The sequence below is a fragment of the Peromyscus eremicus genome, chromosome 20 (assembly GCF_949786415.1).
Source record: "Peromyscus eremicus chromosome 20, PerEre_H2_v1, whole genome shotgun sequence".
Taxonomy (NCBI): domain Eukaryota; kingdom Metazoa; phylum Chordata; class Mammalia; order Rodentia; family Cricetidae; genus Peromyscus; species Peromyscus eremicus.
In genome coordinates this window covers 22,072,581-22,094,653 of record NC_081436.1, presented here as the reverse complement: position 1 = coordinate 22,094,653, position 22,073 = coordinate 22,072,581, and the positions used below count along the sequence as shown (strand labels likewise).

The window sequence follows — 22,073 nt, the reverse complement described above, 5'->3', positions numbered from 1 at the left end:
AACAGCATTTTCAGGCTGGTGATTTGGCTCGCAGTTCAAAGTATTTGTTGTTTTTGCAGGATTCTGGTTTGATTCCCAACACCCACATGGCCATTCACAACTGCCTGCCACTTCCGTTCCAGGGAATCCTGATGATTTCTTCTGACCTTTGTGGGTACCAAGCATGCATGTGGTGCACTTACATACATGCATGCAAAGCACTAACACATAGTAAAATAAATAAATGTAAACACACACACACACACCCCTTTGAAAATAAGCAAACATTTCCCAGAAACCTCCAACTTTGCCACCTTAATCTTTAGTAGGAAACAAAGGTAGTTCATGGGCACCGAGTGCAGGCCTAGCACAACAAGGCTTGGTTCAGTCCACCCTCCCCCAACCTACAAAGAAGAATTTAACTTGAGTAGAAGAGGGAGCATAGTAATGGACCTCAACGCTTCACATGTAACCTTTTGTCAAAGTAAGACATCTCTTCTGGGTCAGATGAACAGGAAATCTTCAGCAAACACTGGGGCCTAACAAAACGATCTCTTAGATTAGTGTGCAAACTGTCTCTATGTAGACTAGGTGGCCAGCATCCTCAGTTCAGGATGGACAACAGGGTCAGACTGCAGTACTGGAGGGATGGGGTGGAGCTGCGTCAGTCTATCCAGAGCCTTAGGAACCCACTGCTCAGGGTCAGCATGAGACACACAGGGCTTACCACAGACCTACAAACCATTCATAACCAGCTGGCAGAACCAGTTACTCTTCTGCCAGTGTGTATAAGCACCCCTGAGGAGGCCTTTGGAAGACACTAACTAGCTGCCCTCGTACCCTCTGAATTCTCCTAACCAGTCAGCCATAAGAGTCACCAATGGCACTGGCTACACACAGGGGAACACCATTAAAATGTAAAGACATAGTTCAAGGTGGCTTTGCAGGTAAAGGTGCTTGCTGCCAAGCCTGATGACCTAAGTTTAATCCTGGGACTTGAAGGAAAGAAGTGACTCCTGAAATCTACACACATACAGATACATACATACATACATACATACATACATATGCATACACACCACAGATACACACACACACACAGAACCACACATACATACATACACACATACAGATACATACATACATATATACATATGCATACACACCACAGATACACACACACACACAGAACCACACATACATACATACACACATACAGATACATACATACATATATACATACATATGCATACACACCACAGATACACACACACACATACACAGATACACACATACACAGAACCACACATACATACATACACACATACAGATACATACATACATATATACATATGCATACACACCACAGATACACACACACACATACACAGATACACACACACACAGAACCACACATACATACATACACAGACACATACATACATACATACATATGCATACACACCACAGATACACACACACACACAGAACCACACATACATACATACACAGGCACATACACTCACACACAGACACTGCACACACCACATACACACATACATACACACACAAACACATAATAAGAAAAATGAATAAAAAAGACATGGTATAGGTTGGATAGAGCTCAGGGGGAAGAGCATTTGCCCAGCATATGAGGACCTGGGTTTGATTTCTAACACCAAAAAACAAAGAAAAGGACAGGAGGGAGGGAGGGAGGGAGGGAGGGAGGGAGGGAGGGAGGGAGGGAGGGAGGGAGGACATGAAGGAATTAAAAGACAAGCTCAAGAGGACCAAGCCAAGCGACTGGAGCACTTCAAGGGCAAAGGTCTACCCCTCCACTTATGTCCCGAGCTCTCGTGGCCTCTCATTGGCTTGCGATGACGGATGAACAGGTTGGCGACAGCACCAGAGACGTCCTGCTCTTTGCTCGCTGTCAAGGAGCCTCGGTGGAACAGGCCAAGGGAAAACCGACCGTGCTCTTCTCTCACATCCAGGGAGTCACAGGGGTTTCCTCCCACTTGCCTGGCAGGACAGCATCCACACTCGCCTTCTTAAAAGGTTATGGACAGCTGGACAGAACACTGTCCCTATCTCTGACCTTCACGTGTGTGTGTGTGTGTGTGTGTGTGTGTGTGCGTGTGTGTGTTAATGTGTGCGTTGTGTGTGTTAATGTGTGCGTGTGTGTGTTAATGTGTGTGTGTGCGTGCGTGTGCGTGTGTGTGTGTTAACGTGTGCGTGTGTGTAAAACACACTGCCAGTCTCTTGGACCTTTATCCTGACTACAAGGGCCCTGCTGGCTCTGGACTGAAAGACCCGCCAGCTTCCCGCATGCGCCATCTCCCCTTTCCTCAGAAAGCACCAGAGAAAGCTCGGAGCCAGGAGTGCGCAGGCCCCCACTCTCTGGCACTCTCTATTTGGTGGGCTTTAAGCGGTGTGACATTTGAGACATATGTTTACATGATGAGAATAAAGGATGCTTGGAAATGGTCCTGTTCAGAGCACATCAGAAAGCAGCTCCACATCCTCAGCTGAGACACATGAGCAGAGCACATGAGCCACAGAGAAAGGTATGTGGGACCAGAGGACTTTAATCCTCTAAATCCTTTGAGAAGGCCACTCTTGACGCTCAACAACACACAGAACGAGAACAACCATCACGGGAAAGGAGCCAGGGACGCACATCACGTCCTGCAGATTCGCTGTCGGAGCTGAACCAAGCAGTCCATCCCCCATGGGGCTGTGAATAGGGAAAAAAGGGGGAGGGGCTGGATGAAAAGATTGAAGGTGTAAACCAGAAATAAAACACAGCCACGAGGGCCTTACCCTTTCTCTGCCTTGGCTTACCTGCCCTTCCTTCTCAGGTGTACACAAATTAGATGTAAGGACTCTGGAAATGTCCAGGCCAAGCCTTAAAAGGCTTGCAGGGAGGTGAGGAAAGCGGTAAGCAACAGTGAAGGGGTGACGTGGGAAGGGACACTGGCCATGGCAGGACTCGGAGAATCCAGGTGACACTGAGGTAGGAGTACTCACTACTGTGGGCTAGCAAAAAGAATGAGCCTCGGGCTGGAGAGATGGCTCAGAGGTTAAGAGCACTGGCTGTTCTTCCAGAGGTCCTGAGTTCAATTCCCAGCAACCACATGATGGTTTATAACCATCTGTAATGAAATCTGGTGTCCTCTTCTGGCCTGCAGGGATGCAGGCAGAACACTGTATGCATAATAAATAAATATTTAAAAAAAAAAAAAAGAATGAGCCTCTTTGGAGCTCGGGCCTAGGCCTGCATCCCCACACATTGGGAGCTCTGGGCCTAGGCCTGCATCCCCACACACTGGGAGTTCGGGCCCAGGCCTGCATCCCCACACACTGGGAAGAGGAGAATCTCACAGCGGAAACTCCTCTAGACTTCAAGTTTCTTTCTCATCATCTTTTTTGCTCCCATTTCCTTCCAAAGAAACTGAAAAGCAGCACTGTCCACAGGGGAAAGCTCCTGGTGGGTGGGTGGGTGGGAAGACACTCTCCAGGAACCATTTCACTCCCACAGGAGAGGTAAGTATTCCTAATCCATGGGACAGGGACAACCCAAGCATGCAGTCAGCCTCCAGGACAGCTAGAGACCGTGGGCTCCCAGTAAGACGGGAGAGTTTATTGAAGTTATTTCCAACACTGTGACCAGAATTCTAGCCAGTTTGCTTCTATTTTGTTTTCTAGACACACATACATACACACACAGACACACACGCACGCACGCACGCACCATTTTGCAATCAGTTGTCTTCATTCATCTAGGGCCAGGCATTGGGGGACAGAAACACAAGTAAGTGACTTTCTCTAAGAGTTCAGGTAGGTGGGGGTACACACAGACAGCTGCAATTTCTGTGTACCACACTAAGGAAGCGCCAAGCAAGGAAGCTGACTGGTCAGTTCTGTCCACATGAGCCCCAGTAGCCCACGAAAGCTGGGAAGAATAATGTGAGCAGCCTATCCTCAGAACCTCCTGATCCTGAACCTTCTGCCGACCCTAAGAACAAGGGTCTCAAAACTAGTGATGCATTTGCAGGCAGCCCGTCATAGATCTGCACTCAGTAGACTGTAGTTGTTTAATTTCTGGAGGGCAGATCTGTGGGCCTTGTGTTTCTTTTATCTCAATGTTGTCCAAAACCACAAAGGGGACACTAAACATATACGCCCTTTGGGAAGGGGTAAGCAGATGAGGCTTGTGGACTGGCAGTTCTGGAATGTTCCATAGAACACACATCTGCCTATCAGTAACCCCGCCAATCTACTGCAGAAGCCCTGGCACTAAGGGATGGGGTGGGAATCCTTCTCTGGAGGATCACAGACTACGAAGAACCACAGGTGACTATACCGTAGTAAAGTGCAGTGAACAAAAAGATCAGCACCACGATATGAATCAAACACTGTCCTCAACTGTTCACCAGCCTTCAGCGGCTTCCTCATGTGCTTACAAACCAGTGCGCCTTCTCTCGGTACCCCTCACTCCTGGCTCACCATCCTCCAGACACTGGATCATTTAACAGTCTTTTCTGTTCTGTTGGTTTGGAGACAGTCTCCCATTATAACCCTGTCTGGCCTTGAACTCCTCAGCCTCTCAAATGATTGAGTTACAGGAAGTGCCACCACACCAGGTTTCTTTTTTTTCTTTTTTCTGTTACTGTTAACAACCCACCAGTTGAATTTATTACCCAGGATTTACCAGGCTCTCAGAGTATCCTTCATTGTCTCCATTTCCCCCACCAGTCTTCCTTTCTAACCATAAGTCTCCCAAGAGCAGGGGCAGATGAGTCTGCACTATCAACCGCACACATTACTACTTTGAACAAGTGACTGACAACATGGATACTGTGGGGGCAGCAGGGGAGCAGGCACTGAAGTGAGATGGAGACCAGTTTTCTCATGAAAGCAGGCATTGCTGATTGGCGTGTGTGTGTGTGTGTGTGTGTGTGTGTGTGTGTGTGTGTGTGTGTGTGTGTGTTCGCGCAAGCACGGATGTGTATGTTGTCTTCCTCAGGGTGGAGCCCTGTGGTGATGACATACCACTAGGCGAGGGATGCCTGTGTGACCTGCTGAGCACTCACTAAGAAATGTCAAGAGAGCAAGACTGCTGGCCCCAGCCTTCACTATCTAAAATGCTCTTAGTACTCAAAGCAGGCTTTCTTGTTTCTTACAAATTCTAAGGTTAGGTTTCATTTCTCCCCCGAGGGATGCAGTCGCTGGCCCAGAGTCAGGGTAGCTCACTAACAGCTCCATTCAGGCGTGCACACACCCACACCCTCCACGGGTGCCTCAGCATCTCTCTAAATAATCTGCAGGCCACTGACAATACCCACCCCAATAGAAGAGCAGGTTTCTCTCCCTAACGCCTGAGTGTGGAGGCAAAGTGTGCGCCAGCAGAGCGGGCCCTGCTCCTCTCATGAAGGGAAGTTGTACAACCCATGAAAGGTACAATTTAAAAGCAAAGGACGAGCCAGCCGGGTGGTGGTGGTAGCAGCGGCAGCACACGCCTTTAATCCCAGCACTCGGGAGGCAGAGGCAGGCGGATCTCTGGGGGTTCAAGGCCAGCCTGGTCTACAGAGCTAGTTCCAGGACAGCCAAGACTGTTTCACAGAGAACTGTCTCGAAAACCTCCCCACCACAAAAAGAGCGAAGGACTATCTATTTGCTGACCCCTAGAAGCCTAACACTGCTTGTTCCGCTGATGAGTCTGGGTGACTGATGACCCAGCCAACAAGAACTCCTGATGGAAAAGTAAGAGTCAGGTAAGATGGGAAAATAAACCTGTGGCCTTTGCTCTGTCAGGCTCCCGGGCCACACAGGAGCCGCACTGACACAAAGAACCAGCGTACAAACGCTGAGAGAGACACTTACGCGGCATGATCCCTTGGCTCACCAGCTCCTCCCGGGTCCGCCGCTGCTGGAGCTTCAACTGCAGCACTGCATGGTAGCAAAGAGAGAAGACAGGTGAGGTCAGTCAGCCATCCCACCAGAGCAGACACATTTTCAAACGCAGAAAAAGTCCAGAAAGCAGCTGTAATGTGAAAGGAGGAGCCCCAACTCCAGCTCTGTGCAACTGCAGAAGTGGTCTGACGGCAGGGTTTCCGCATTCTGTTGTGGGCGGCAAGAGGAAGTTGCGAAGGGGGTCTTGCAGGGCGATAACACTCCACAACTACCAGTCTTGCCTCTTGCTCAAACCCTACAGGACTCAGCCTTCCTCTGGGGACTGAAAACACCAATGCGAAGCTCAAGGAGAGTCAGTCCAGCGGGGCAGCACCCAGCGCCAAGAGCTTCCCAGCTGCTCTGCAGGTTTTCAGCACATGTTTGCACATGAACACGCTGAACAAATGCTGCTCCTCACAGAGACCAGGGGTGCCGCTAATTGGTAAAACCTTTTCTTTTGGATCCAAAAAGTATGGCTATTTTCACCATGCACCACATTCCTCTAGATTAGATCGGATCTTGTCATTAACATGGTCCTGTTCTTTTCTCCATCTTCACTCAGGGCCTGCCTTTCTTTCTCTGTTGAGATGAGACAACCGAGCTCTATGACTCAATGCACATCCGGGCTAGTGGAGAGAGACAGGTGTCTCTCCAAGCTCTAGTCTGCAACCCTGCTTAATAAAACAGGGATTTTTATTAAATTAAGCATCGATCATCTATATTCAGAGGAACAACTGGCACAGCTGTGATGAGAGCCTAGTCCAGGGCAGGGTTAGGAGGGTCCCACAGCCGCAGTAAGTCCCTTCATTCAACAGGTCTCAACCGCACGGCCCTGAAGGCCACATCTGAGGGAACACACATCTGCTAGGAATGTGAGTGCTCTAGCATGGGCCTTTTCTACACAGCCGTGTTTAGAGGCAGCCAAGGATGGGAGAACAATGGCTAGGCTCTTGCCTATGTCTCAAAGTCATAGGTACAAAGCAGAACTTCCCAAACTCCAGTTCTCCCAAAACTACAATTTGTGTCCCAAGCTACCTTCCCTCCCCTGCACTAATAATGTCTGAACCCTGTTCAGCAATTCTGCCTCCTCACAAACTGCTCTTTTTTTTTTTTTTTTTTTTTTTTGGTTTTTCGAGACAGGGTTTCTCTGTGTAGCTTTGCGCCTTTCCTGGAACTCACTTGGTAGCTCAGGCTGGCCTCGAACTCACAGAGATCCGCCTGGCTCTGCCTCCCGAGTGCTGGGATTAAAGGCGTGCGCCACCACCGCCCGGCTTTTTTTTTTTTTTTTTTTTTTTTTTTTAAAGATTTATTTATTTATTATGTATACAGTGTTCTGTCTGCACATATCCCTGAAAGCCAGAAGAGGGCACCAGATCTCATTACAGATGGTTGTGAGCCACCATGTGGTTGCTGGGAATTGAACTCAGGACCTTTGGAAGAGCAAGCAGTGCTCTTAACCTCTGAGCCATCTCTCCAGCCCACAAACTGCTCTTAATTTCACCACTTTCCCAGGCTGCCATGGTGACTTACAGGCCATCCTTCCCTAGGGTGACACACTCCAATGAGAATGTTCAATTTTCCTCTTCCTTAATGACCATGGACCTTTCTCATCTCTACAAGTTCATGTTTGTTTGAAAATGCCCACTCTCTTCACCTGGTCTCCCCACATTCAGACTTACTCTGGGTCACCTAAGCCCCCCTCTATCTGAACAGTGACGCTTTCTGCTGTGCATAGTTACCCCTGGACATCTCCCCCACTAGTTTATAAACTCCTTGAAGTTAAAGAAAAAGTCTTATGAAGCTGAGCACAGTGGCTCCTAACTATAATCCCAGCCCTCTAGAAGCTGAGGCAAAGGACTGTTATGAATTACCTATCAGCCTGGGGCTACAAAGTAAAAGTCTGTCTCAAAAAAGAAAAATAAGGAATATTATTTGTATTTTATTATAGTAGGCATTTAATAACAGGGGTCTGGGGCACATGTCTCTCATCCCAGCTACTCAGAAGATGGAGGCAGGAGGAGTAAATCCAAAGCTACCTTGTGTGGTAGTGTGAGTGTAACTGGCCCCCATAAGCTCACAGGGAGTGGCACCATTAGGAGGTGTGGCTTTGTTGGAGTGGGTACCGCTTTGTTGGAGGAAGTGTGTCACTGTGAGAGCGGGCTTTGAGGTCTCCCATGTACCACCCAGTATTAGAGTCCATGTTCTGTTGCCTTCTGATCAAGAGGCAGCCAGCACCATGTCTGCCTGCACGACGCCATGCTCCCTGCCATGATAATAATGGACTGGACCTCTGAAACTGTAAGCCACCCAATTAAATGTTTTCCTTTGTCAGAGTTGCTGTGGTCATGGTGTCTCTTCACAGCAACAGAAACCCTAACTAAGACACTTGGCTATAAAGAATTGACTCTCAAAATGATGATAGACACAGTTTGGAAATCTAACTAAGAGGTTATTATTTACAAATTAACATTGTTTAAAATAAAGTCTTAACTAAACAGAGAAAAACAACAACCATGCCAATGGCTGATAGTTTATAGCATGTACTCTGTGCCAGATCCTATTCTACATACCTCTGGCTCTCTCTCTGTGTGTGTGTGTGTGTGTGTGTGTGTGTGTGTGTGTGTGTGTGTGTGTTGTTTTGTGGTAATGGGGATCAAACCAGGGTCTTGTGCATGCTAGGCAAGTGCTCACAGCCCTATGTATTTATGTTTAAAATCACTTGATTTTCATAAGACCCATAAGGAGATAGGCATTACATAACCCATTGTACAGGTTAGGAAAGTGAGGCCTACAGAGATTAACTCACCGAATCTGTCTCACTAATGAGCGGCGGAGCAGGATTCGAACGCAAACAATCTGATGTCACAACCTGAGCTCCTAACCTAGTTTCTCCCAGGATTTTCCACAAGTCAGCTCTGCTGAGATAACAGACCTCCAGTGTTCATGATCTGGTGCTGAGCAAAACCACTGGTTGAGATTAGGGTCAAAGGAGATGAGGTAATCGACCTCAATGAAGGAATTTAACCTAGGAGCTGACTACAGAGTAACATAAATGCAGGTCAACACAGCAGTAAGGTACAACCAGCAATGGTGGGGGTCCACCATGTTACACACTTGCTTTTGTGCTCGGTGACTCACATGCTTGTAACCTATTTAACTACATACACACACACACACCCTCAGGCCAGGCTTGTAGCTCATCAGTCGTACCCAACATGTACAAGGCTCTGAGTTTTAACCTCAGCACTGAAGGAGGGTAGCTCTCTGAACATGGCTATGATCTCTATCTCCTTTCACAAGTAAGAAAATTAGAGCACAGACCTTTAAGTTTTTCTGTTTTGCGCCACGGAGCTTAATAGAACAGAACCGGGGGTTCCGCCCTGGTCTCTCTAATTCTCAGGTGTAGTACTTAGCAATGCAACACCCATTTATAAGAAAGGAAAGGGGAAGCCAAGCTAGACAAGACAGAAGAGGATAAAAGGGCAGTCTATCCTCTCCTACGGTACTTCTAAGACTCGCTAAGGTAAGCTATTAGAGAATGCTTTAATATAACCAATTTCAGAGAACAGAGAAACAATTAAGCCTGAACACTTCAAATAAAGAATAATTAGTGAAACAGCTATTACTCAAGATTAATTCTGAAATGCCAATACTGAGTGAGCCATACAAGCTAGGGTCATGAGGGCCACTGTACAATTGTGTTGCTGTTGTTTTTGGACATGGGGCAGTGTTCAGGGTCCAGGGCTGGTTACTTTTTAATGTGGTTTCTTCTCTTTTTCTTCCAATTCTTTGTAAAAAAAATTTTCATTATTTTATGTGTATGAGTGTTCTGCCTATGTTTACCTGTGTACTACACACATTCAGTGCCTGTGGAGACAAGAAGTGGGCATTGGGTCCCCTGGAACTGGGGTTGCAGCTGGCTGTGAGCCGTCACGTGGGTGTTGGGAATTGAACCTGGGTCTTCTGGAAAAGCAGCCAGTGCTCTTGACCACTGTGCCATCTCTCCAGCTGGGTCTTCCAATTCTTTCTGGCAGCCACTCAGTTGATTCCCGTCCACTAGCTATAAATGCATTTGTTCATCTATACACAGGCTGCCCCCACAAACCCATTCAGAAAGAGACGCTGTAGTAAGTTTGTGGGATTTGGTAACAGTATAGGTAAAAGACAGGCCTGTGTACAAGCAGGCATTTCTTTTTGGCTTTTTATTTACTTGGGGAATGATAAGGAGATCTGAATAGTGATATACAGCAAAACAGGATGAGTATGCCAAATTCTCACTCTCACATATCTCGCCAGATTGGCATGGTCTACGGTTCACAGGTAAAGGCACTTGCTGCTAAGTCTAACTGAGTTTGAGCCTGGGACCCACATAGTGGAAGAAGAGAACCAATTCCTCCAAGTGCTCTCTCTCTCTCTCTCTCGCTCAATCAATCTCTCTCTCTCTCTCTCTCTCTCTCTCTCTCTCTCTCTCTCTCTCTCTCTCTCTCTCTCTCATGTGTGTGGTACAAAATCAAAAGAAAAAGTAACTTTTGTCTACATAATTAGTTCAAGGCCAGCTGGGGATACATGAGATCCTGTTTCAAAATAAAAATAAATGAAATTGGGAAGTATGCGAAAGGTACCCCGAGAAGAAGCTATTTCCCAAGTTCTGCTGTTGGGGTTATTTCCAGCAGCAATACTTAGTGTAAGAACTGGGAGCTGGGGTGGAGAGAGTGCTGTATTCATTCATTAGCAAGAACTCACTACACAACCCTGCTAGAGCAGGCCTTATTCCACATGGGCAACGTGTCCAGGGAAATGGGAGACACCAGATCAAGGACAGTAAGTGAGTATAGACTGTGGAACACGTTTGACAGGAAGTACTTCAGAACAGTACTTCCTCCTTTAATGGCCTGCTAGCTAACTTATAACATTTTCTCTTGCATTACAGGGTCAACTGTTTAAAACCAATTTCAGGCAAAACATAAAAATAAGCTAGTCAAGAGTTTATGGCTCACACCCTTGGCGCTTCTGTGTTCAGCTGCCTGAGGGTTCCTGTGCCAAGTGCCAGTATGTGTATCCATCTCCCTCCATTGCATCTTAAACTCCTTCTTGGTTCCCTCTCGAGGCTGCTGCTGCTGTTTCTTTCTCTTCTTTTCTTTTTGTGTTCTTTGAAGAAGCAAAGGGTTTGCTCTATGCCAGACACTGCTTGTTGCAAAGATGCTACAGAGACCAGCTGCACACAGTCACTGCCATTAGTGCAGCTTACAGCTGCAGGGAAATGAGCACCAGACAGGCACCAACAAGTGTGAAGGGTGTTTCCAAAGCAGCAGATGTTAGAGCCTCAGGAAGTGGCCAGCCTACTGGACTTAACTCATGCATTTTACACTTCCCAATCAGGGCTGTTAGGAACGCTATCTGAAGAGGATTGATTCTCATTTCCATGGAACTCTTAGGTCTAATGGGAAAAGGGGACTCAAAACAAATCACTACATGCTATATGACAGTAACGTTTACTCATAAGCTATCAAACACAAATCTCAGTACCAGGCACAGGATGCCTCCCAACAAGTTATGGTCAGGGGAGCCCCAGAAGCCCCTGAGACAGCACAGGCCGAGGCCGTTGCCGCTATTTTCTGGGCCATCTGTCCCAGGCTAAGACTCTCGGCAACAGCTGAGAATACCACATGCTGTAGTGTCATGAAGAAATCAAGCTGGGACTGACTAGAAAACGCCCTCCCTGCTGCACATCTTTCATAGCAAGAAGGTGCTTGGCAGGCTGCTGGGGAGAGAAGCATGACTCTTACCCAGTGTGTTACAGTACCGATCTGCCAGACAAGAAGTGCTCCCTGGTACAATGGTGCCATGATGGCTGGGGGGAACCGACCACTCTCTGGTGGAGGGGAGACCTCCTTCACAGGGGGATTGGCCCTGGTCCTGTAAGCCTAGGCAAAGGCACACAGCAGGGAAGGTCACAGGCCTGGACGGGAGCGACTACTGTTTTAATAAGTGGACATGCTGTCAAATGGCCTTCTAAGTGTTTTGTTCTTAATGCCATAGATTAGTGCTGTTCTCAACCTTGGTCAGAGAAGCCTCTCCCTGCAGTGGTCACAATGCTGAGGATAAGTAACTATTGAGTGCTTAGATGTGGATGGGCCATCTCTAGAACCCCCTTCCCCACAAGGCTCAGGGAACATAATGGAATAGGAAAGGACGGGGGAATTACTGTAAAATGTTGTCTTATGGCTGGGCGGTGGTGGCGCACGCCTTTAATCCCAGCACTCAGGAGGCAGAGGCAGGCGGATCTTTGTGAGTTCAAGGCCAGCCTGGTCTACAGAGCGAGATCCAGGAGAGGCGCAAAGCTACACAGAGAAACCCTATCTCGAAAACCAAGAAAAAAAATGTTGTCTTATGAACATGACATGGCCATCACACTCATACACTCCCAGCACCTGTGGTTACCTGCACACGATCAAGCCAGTCAATATTCCAGTGCAGACTAGGGAAGGAGGCTCACAAGGTCCCACTCCTAGCTGAAAAACTATTGGCTGCTGATGGCTGCTGGGATGAGAGACCATTGCAATATTTTATAAGTTCCAAGTAAACCACTCACTCTTAAGGTGAGACCAAGGGCCATCGGAGACAGAAGCACTGGCTGCTGCCCGGACTCCACTGCTAACTAATCAAGCCACTTAACTCTGGTAGACTCAATCTTCTCTCCATCGCGTCATTTTGGAAACTAACCCCTGTCCATGAAAACTTGGAAATTCCACAAATGTACACAACAAATGCTTTGTGTAGCTGTGAGACAGATCGGGGGTTTTCAAAAGATTAATTTTCCTTATGGCAAAAGAATTGCCAGTGATCTGGTACTATACTCCCAAAAAGGTAACTTTAGTCTTTAAAAGTGACTTGCTTATAGTAAAACATTTTTTAAAACAACAACAATAGAAGATTTATCTTATTTATTTAGAGACAGGGTCTTGTTATGTAGCCCTGGCTGACCTGGAACTCAGTATCTAGACCAGGCTGGACTTGAACTCATAGAGATTCACCTGACTTTGCCTCTCAAATGCTGGAATTTAAAGGATTTTTTAAAAATTATTTTTAAATTTATGTGTCTGTGTGAGTAAATATGACGTGTGCACGTTCCCACAGGCGGACTGGGCAGAAGACAGTATCAGATCCCCTGGAGCTGAAACCACAGGAAATGGGTGCTGGGAAGAGAGCTTGGTTCCTACGGAAGAGTGTCTTAGTTTGGGTTTCTACTGTGGTGATAAAGCACCACGACCAAAAGCAACTGAGGGAGGAAAGGGTTTATTTCAGCTTGCTTACAGTTCATCACTGAAGAAGTCAGGGCAGGAACTTAAGGCAGGACCTGTTGCAGAGGCCATTCGAAGAGTGTTGCTTACCGGCTTATCTTCATGTCTTGCTCAGCCTGCTTTCTCAAACAACTTAGTACTACCTGCTGGGGGTGTCACCACCCCCAATGAGCTGGGCCTTCCCACATAAATCATCAATCAAGAAAATGCATCCATGGGCATTTTCTCAATTGAGGTGTCCTCTTCCAAAATGACTCAAGCTTGTGTCAAATCAACCTAAAACCAGCCAAAGAACAATGAACATTCTTAGCCACTGAGTCATCTTCTCAAACCCCAGCAAAACATTTTTATTTAAAACTCACATCCCAAGTTGTTTTTGGTGGTAGGAAACAAAAGGAAGGAAGAAGGGAGATAGAGGAGGGGTGAAGATTCTACACTCAGGATTCAAGATGGCAGCAGCATCCAGTAGCCAGCATCTGCGGGGCACAAGCCACTCCCAGGAGCTGAGATACCCACAGAGGCTTTGTGGGGCAACTCAGCAGTGATGAGCCTGCAGAGTGTGCAGTACCTCTGAATAGCTAAAAAAGGGGTAGGTCTTATGGGAAGATGATTTTAATAATGGTTTCATGGAACTTGAAAAACAGATGGTGCTTGGTGGATAGAAGTGGAACCAGAGATGCAGCAGCAGTGACAGTAGCATAACATTGCCAAGTAGCGCTGGTCCTCAGGCCACCGGGAGGCTCAGGGCACCACCGGAATACCTTGAGCCTGTAGCACTAAGGGCAGGGTGGTATGCAGTGGCCTGGAGCTCTCGAAGGTCCTGTCCCCAAATGCGCTGCCCAGGCGCACAATCACCCTGACTCTGAGCAATGTTTCGTTTTCTGGATTGAGCCTCCTGAAAGACTTCCGTGGTCTGTGTTCATGCCAGACGCCATGTTGATGGCCATGTGATCTGAGCTGCCGCTGGAAGCCACGTTGATGTCCATGGTCCACGCTGCCACCAGAGATCATGTTAAGGTCTGTGGTCTGTGCTGTCACCAGAAGCAGTGTTGATATCCATGATCCATGCTGCAGCTGGAAGCCACGCTGATGTCTGTGTTCTCTACTACACTGGAGACCATGTTGATGTCCACGATCTGCGCTGTCTCCAGAAACCATGTGGAGTTCCACGATCTGTGCTGTCTCCAGAAACCATGTGGAGTTCCACGATCTGCGCTGTCTCCAGAAACCATGTGGAGTTCCACGATCTGTGCTGTCTCCAGAAACCATGTGGAGTTCCACGATCTGTGCTGTCTCCAGAAACCATGTAGAGTTCCATGATCTGCGCTGTCTCCAGAAACCATGTGGAGTTCCATGATCTGTGCTGCCATCAGCTGCTAGAGGCAGGGAAGCTCCTCTTGCAATGAATGGATGACTGAGGACCCATGACTGAGAATGAGACACATCGAAGACTTCTGCGACAGTCCCCACCCCCAAGAAACTGTCAGGACAGGAAGCTATTGAAGGCAAGGCAGGGCAAGGCAGGGCAAAGCAGGGCAAGGCAATACACTGCTTCCTCTGGAAGGCAGCTCATCTGCACTCTGTTCCCAGATTTGAGTCCCCTCGTAAGTCTAAAAAGCACGGCCCAGAAAAAGGCAGAAGAATTGGCAACATCCATTACTGAGATTAAATGTACAGTGAATGTTCAAAGTATGCTCCTAAATTCCTGAGCTGTCAATGCAGAAGTAGTAGTTGAAAGACCCAGAAAGATCCACTTATCTTTTGCCAAAGGGGACCGGCTGAAGGTGAAGGTCCAGAGTTAGCACAAAAATGAAAAAGCAGAAGACAATGAAAGCATATTGTCTTTGAGATCCTATGGACTCACCATGGCTAGAGCTGGGTGTGACCAAGTATACTTGTGATCCCAGCACTGAGGAGGCTCAGGTAGGAGGATCTAAGAGGAGAGATCAACCTAACCCACACAGTGAGACTCAATAGAAGGGGAGGGGTGTGGAAGAAAAAGGAGGAAAATCATATGGTTAAATGCATCAAGGGTGTCTTGGGGTTTCTACTGCTGCAACAAAACACCATGACCAAAAAACAAGTTGTGGCAAAAAGAGTTTATCTGGCTAACACTTTCATTATTGAAGGAAGTCAGGACAGGATCCTGAAGGCAGGAGCTGATGCAGAGGCCATAGAGGGGTGCTGCTTACTGGCTTGCTTCACATGGCTTGCTCAGTCTGCTTTCTTAGAGAATCCTAGACTACCACCCTAGGGATGGCACTACCCACAATGGGCTGGGCCCTCTCCCGTCAATCACTAATTAAGAAAATGCCTTACAGCTGGACCTCATAAAGGCATTTCCTCAACCAAGGCTCTTTCCTCTCTGGAGACTCTAGCTTGCGTCAAGCTGACACAAAACTAGCCAGAACAACGAGCTCCCACACTGGATCTTGGTTCAGAAAATGACAGCAGCAGGGAATGGATGGAACCCATCCACATAACGCTTGTGTTCACCTAACAGCAACGTGGCATTGCTGGTCCCTCCGAACGACAGTCGTGTAAGATGCTGGCAGTGGGAAACTATGGGAAGTGTCGTCTGGGAGCGCTCTGTGCCTTCTGTGCACATCTAAGACTGTTCTAAAATAAAGGCTTACTTACAAACTTGTGAGCTAGGACTGAGGAGAGGGCTCAGCAGTTAAGAACACTGGCTGCTCTTCCAGAGGACCCGAGTTTGAGTCCCAGCACCCACGTGGTGGCTCACAACCATCTACAACTCCAGTTCCAGGGGATCCAATGCCCTCTTCTGGTCCCCACAGACACCAGGTACACATGAGGTACAGCGATGTAGATGCAGACAAAACACATATATACAAAATTAAAAATTAACAAAAATAAACTCATGAATTTTATTTCTTCAGAAGGATTTATGAATCAATTAGTGAATCACATCAAGGGCCAGGCTGTCAAACTGAAACGCTGCCATCTCTTGGACACAAAGAAATCATTATTCCACAAACAACTAATTAAGAGGAAGAAAGAGTAACAGGCTTTCTAATGGAGTCAAAGTGTAAGTGATCTGTAGCATAAATACAACTAATTACAACGTAATACTGTAAAGATAACACTATAGAAGAATCCTGATTTTAAGACACACACATCACAAACTGGGATTTCAAACTTGATTGTGTTGCTGATAAGCTCCATCATTCAACCTTTTCACAAATTCAAAAATTTCTCTTTCATCTCTATGTCATATATAAATACCAGTTAACTTCCTTTTAAATAATCTAATTCAGAAACCAGAAATAAGACATCCCCTCAGAGAGATAAGTATCCTCCATCTAATCTGAGGCTATTAGGAATAAAGCAGAGCTTTTGTTGAAGTTCCTCTGATGCTACTTAACCTGAGCTACTTAACCATTTAGCCTTGTAATTTGTAAAAGATAGGCTCATGAAACCTAATTTAAGCATGTAAATAAGGAAAAAAATAAAAGATCTGCACTGTTTAATAATACTTACAAAATGGAGAGAACATACTGCTAGGGTCCAAGTCTCCTAAGACAAACTATGCAGAGGGTACTATCATCATTTTATAGACATGAAACTTGAGTTTTGAAACAATTAGGAAACTTGTCCAAAGTCACAGTAACAATTAATGAGCAGAGCAGAGCTTGGGGTCCAGCTGTGTCCAAATCTAAAGCCTTAAGCATAGTTCTATACTCTCCCTTTCCTCCTCACAACACATCAACCATGCTTTAGAATGACACATCAAAATGACACAGCTAGAGGATCCAAGAATTACAGCACATAGGATGCTACAGGAGCAGCATGCGTCAGAATCCCCTGCAAAGGCCGCCTGTGTCCACATCTTCAAAGCACTCCAAGGGGCTCCTGAGACACAAGTCTAGAAGGATGCAAAACCTCCACAGGCCATCATCCCATCCCAGCTCTCAATACAAGAAACGGTTTCATAAAGGAAACTCAGTGAGAGAACAGAGAGCGACTGGGGGGTAAAATACATAAAGACTTTTTGAGAATAAAATATGACTCACATGGAAACCTAAATGATAGGATAAGCCAGGAATAAGGCCCAGGGAAACTGGCTTCCAGGGAACAGAAGCAGCAGGTGCAAAAGGCATGGAGAAAAGACTTGTCTTGAAGATGACTGTATATGAAATGAAGAATCTGGGGCTGGAGAGATGGCTCAGCGGTTAAGAGAACTGGTTGCTTTTCCAGAGGTCCTGAGTTCAATTCCCAGCAACCACATGGTGGCTCACAACCATCCCTAGTGAGATCTGGTGCCCTCTTCTGGTTTGCAGGCATACTTGCAGACTGAACACTGAATACATAATCAATCAATCAATCAATCAATCAATCTTTAAAAAAAGAAAGAAAGAAAGAAAGAAAGAAAGAAAGAAAGAAAGAAAGAAAGAAAGAAAGAAAGAAAGAAAGAAAGAAATGAAGAATCTGATAGGGTAGCTGCAAGATCACTGGGATCCATATACAAATACAGCTATTTGAGCCATGTGTTACTTCTGTTTTACACACGAAGGAACTGAGGTTCACAGAGGTAAGTAACTTTTGGCAGAGTCAGGCAGGCAGTGCGAGGGCTAAAATACAGGTACTGGTTAACTCAAAGATCTGTGGTCTCTTCCACTACATCACACTTACTGGCAGAGTGAAAAATGTTCATTATTATATATAATAGCTAAAGGAAACACTTTCTGGCATGTTCAAAAGCCTGGACTAATGGGCTGCAATATAGCACACTAGGTAAAGATGCTTGCTGCCGCTGGGCATGGTGGTGCACCCCTTTAATCCTAGCACTCATGACACAGAGGCAAGCAGATCTCAGTGAGTTTGAGGCCAGCCTGGTCTACAAATCTAGTTCCAGGACAGCCAGGGCTGTCACACAGAGAAACCCTGTCTCAAACAAAAGAAAACAAAAAAAGGTGGTGTTTGCTGCCAAGCCTGACAATGACAGCCTTAACTTCAATCCACAGACACTATTTGGTGGACAGAGAGAACAAACTCCAAGTTGTCCTCTGACCTACACATGGGTATTGTGGCATGAAAACACACAGAGAGAGGGGGGGGGGAGGGAGAGAGGGAGAATATATATCTGGGCCGGGTGGTGGTAGTGCACACCTTTAATCTCAGCACTCAGGAGGCAGAGGCAGGTGGATCTCTGTGAATTTGAGGCTAGCTTAGTCTACAGAGTGAGTTTCAAGTCAGCCAGGGCTACACAGGGAAACCCTTCTCAAAAATAAATAAATAAATAAATAAATAAATAAATAAATAAATAAATAAATAAATAAATACATACATACATACATACATACATACATACATACATACATACATACATAAATACATAAATACATAAACAAACAGTCTGGGCTTAGAATTTCATTTTGTGTAGCGACTGATTTCCCTATCTCAACACAACTTCTCTAGTTATGATAGACAGATTGCAAACTACTCAGAAGGCAGAGGCAGGTGGATCTCTGAGTTCAAGGACAGCCTAGCCTACAGAGTGAGTTCCAAGACAGCCATGGCTACACAGAGAAACCCTGTCTTGAAAAACCAATCCCCTCCCCAACCCAAACAAACAAACAAAAACTATTTCAGTGTAAAGAGATTCACTTTCCAAGCAGCTCCATCACAGAGCCAGGCTTGGTGGCACACACCTTTAAGCTGCAGGGGTAGGTGGATCTCTATGTATTCAAGACCAGCCTGGTCTACATAGTGAGTTCCAGGTCAGCAAGAGCTACATGGTAAGACCCTGCCTTAAAAATAAACAAACAAAATGAACTCCACAGTGCTAGAGATTTGGCTCAGAGGTTAAGAGCATGCACTGTTCTTGCAAAGAGCTTGCATTCAGTTTCCAGCACCCACATCCAGTGGATCACAGCTACCTGCAACTCCAGCTTCGGTGGGATCCAAAACCTCTGGCCACTAGGATACTGCACTCATGTTCACAGACCCACACACCCACACATAACTAAAAATAAAATCTTAAAAAAATGAAACCATCACCTAAGATCTGAATGCAGTGGGCAACTGTACAACTGTACTAGAGCCTGAACTGCACACGGCAGTAGACTGGCATTGTTTTCCCTGGACTGAGGAGGGCAAGCCAGAGCAAAAGTGTCAGGAATGCTGTTTCCAGGACATCATCCTGTTCCTTGTGATATTAGTTCTATGTATTCGGAAACGTCCAGATCCTCATCTCTGTGGGTGACCGTGCTGACAATCCACCCAGATCTGTTGAGGGCTATGACAGGTGAGCAGATTCTGAACTTGTATCCAGAACTCCACAGGCAAGACAAAAGATAATCTTCCTAGATCTGTGCACTTCTAATGTCTGTCTTTAGATACATGGACTTGGAAAACATGAATCACATTAGAATGATTATGAAAAGCCCGAGGAGAAGAAGCCTTCGAATTTCATTCAAATTATGTAAGTACTTAGAAATTTGGGGTGCTTTTATCCATTTAAAGTATCTGAAGCTGTAATAAGCTTTTCCTATTTCTTTTCTTTTATTCTTTTAAAACAAAACAAAACATAAAAAAAAAGGTCTCACCATGTAACTCTAGCTGACCCAAAAACTCACTTTGTAGACCATGCTGGATGCAAACTCACAGATCTGCCTGAATCTGCCTTTCGAGTGCTAGGATTAAAGGCTATTTAATTTCTTGAAACTTCTGATGTTCAATTTTAGTGTTTATAATAACAAATAAAATTTCCTTTAGTTAACATTTATGGGGAGAAATTTAAAAATTAAGTTCTCCTTAAAATAAATACATTTTAATTTTAAAGCGGGCGGTGGTGGGGGTGCACGCCTTTAATCCCAGCACTCAGGAGGCCTGTGGATCTCTGTAAGTTCGAGGCCAGTCTGGTCTACAAAGTGAGTTCCAGGACAGCCTATTACACGGAGAAACTCCGTCTCAAAAAAACAAACAAACAAACAAACAAACAAAAAAACCAAAAACCAAAACCTAATAATTTTAAAGGAGATCTTTTTTAACACTTTATTTTATGGGTACAACTGTTTTGCCTACACGTATGTCTGTGTAGCTCAAGCCTGCTGTTGTCTTCGGAGTCCAGAAAAGGGCATCAGATGAGTTACATGTGGTTGTGAACTGCCTTGCAGGTGCTGGGAACTGAACCTGTGTTCTCTGCAAGAGCAGCCAGTGCTCTTATCTCTAACCTTTAGGAGGGATCTTTTCTAATGAAAGGATTAGAGTGCAAAGAGGTGGTCAGAAAATACAAATTAGAACATGAGTTTTAAATACACATACACACAGACAATCTGAAGGGTTTTTTAATGTTTATGCATAAAGTTCTAGTTGTTTAAAGAAAAAAAATTAACAAACATAGCAATTTCTCCCTGCAAAATCCTAGGCAGTAGTCCTCTCCATCATTTTCCCCCTCTGGTGTGTGTGTGGGGGGGGGGGGGGGGGAACGACACAGCCTTGACAGGCAGAATGACACTGGCAAGTTCATGGACCTGTATGTGCCATGAAAATTCTCCTTGAGCAACCACATCATTGGTGCCAAGGATCAGGCATCCATCCAGATGAATGTGGCCAAGGCTGACAAGGTCACAGGCAGGTTTAATGGCCAGTTGAAAGCCTATGCCACCTGCAGGCCATTCACAGGAAGGGCAAATCATATGATTCTATTCTCCAATTGGCTAAGGCAGATGGTATCATCTCAAAGAACTCCTGATTAGAGGAACTTTAGGGATATGTGTCCTAAGTAAACAATGAGAACCCTCACCTCAAATTCTAAATAGTGTAAATTTTTAGCTATCTAACTGAATTAGAGATTTAAAAATAAATTTTGGGAAAGGCTGCAGCAAAATTTCTACAGATGAAATCTGTAAAATTAAACTTCACACAGTATGGAAGGATAGGAGCTGTGAGGTCAGCAGCCAGCATTGGAGAGTTATTCTCAAGCTCAAACCATGTACAGGAAGCCTGGGTTATTTACCTGTTAAGAATTCCCACAGCGGCCAGCCTGGGCTACCAAGTGAGTTCCAGGAAAGGCGCAAAGCTACACAGAGAAACCCTGTCTCGAAAAACTAAAAAAAAAAAAAAAACTTAAAAAAAAAAAAAAATTCCCACAGCACCCGTTCCATGATTAGTAAGGGCAGATGACAAGAAAAGGCACGTGGGCCGTGCAAGCCTAGGAGCACTCATGTTATCCTAAGAAGCACAGCTCTATCTCCTGACATTTATGTGGTTGGATCTGCAAAGGGAACGTTCCACTGCTGCAGGTTTTGCACAAAATTTTACAGAAGAAACCTGCATTAGGTCAACAGAGAATGAGACTGATGCCTTCCACCACCTTCAAGAATGATTTCCATCTTTCCTATCACAGAATCAACCTTTCCGAATCAGGTGTTTGCCTCCTGCAACACAGAACACGGTTGGGAGGGGACAGGCCAGAGCATGAGTGCAGACACAATTTAAAACAACATCCCACATACCAGAGGAATACTTTTTAAATTTTTTTAAAGATTTGTGTATGTTATATATATGGTGCTCTATCTGCATGTCCACTTGCAGGCCAGAGAGGGCACAGGACCCCATCATAGATGGCTCTTGCTGGGAATTGAACTCAGGACCTCTGAAGAGTTGCCAATGCTCTTAACCGCTAAGCCATCTTTTCAATCTCCAAGAGGAATACTTTTTTAAAATTTTGTTTGGCACAAGATTTGTACATTTTTTTCTGAGGCAAAATGTGATGTTTTTAATCCTCTGTAATTTGGTTAATAAAGACCAAATCAGAATAATTAGCACATCCATCACCTTAAACTTTTATCATTTCTTTATGCTGAGTACACT

At 45.6% G+C, this 22,073-nt stretch overlaps 1 protein-coding gene and 1 pseudogene across 1 annotated transcript in view; one reads left to right on the top strand and one right to left on the bottom strand.

The window, feature by feature from the left end:
* Positions 1-22,073, bottom strand: part of Mrtfa (myocardin related transcription factor A) — a 181,735-nt gene that overhangs the window by 26,718 nt on the left and 132,944 nt on the right. The window contains exon 4 of the mRNA XM_059248003.1: positions 5,866-5,931. Within this exon, the coding sequence (XP_059103986.1) occupies positions 5,866-5,931 (66 nt within the window). The remainder of the gene's footprint in view (positions 1-5,865; positions 5,932-22,073) is intronic.
* LOC131897086 (small ribosomal subunit protein eS21-like) lies at positions 14,660-20,952 on the top strand (annotated as a pseudogene).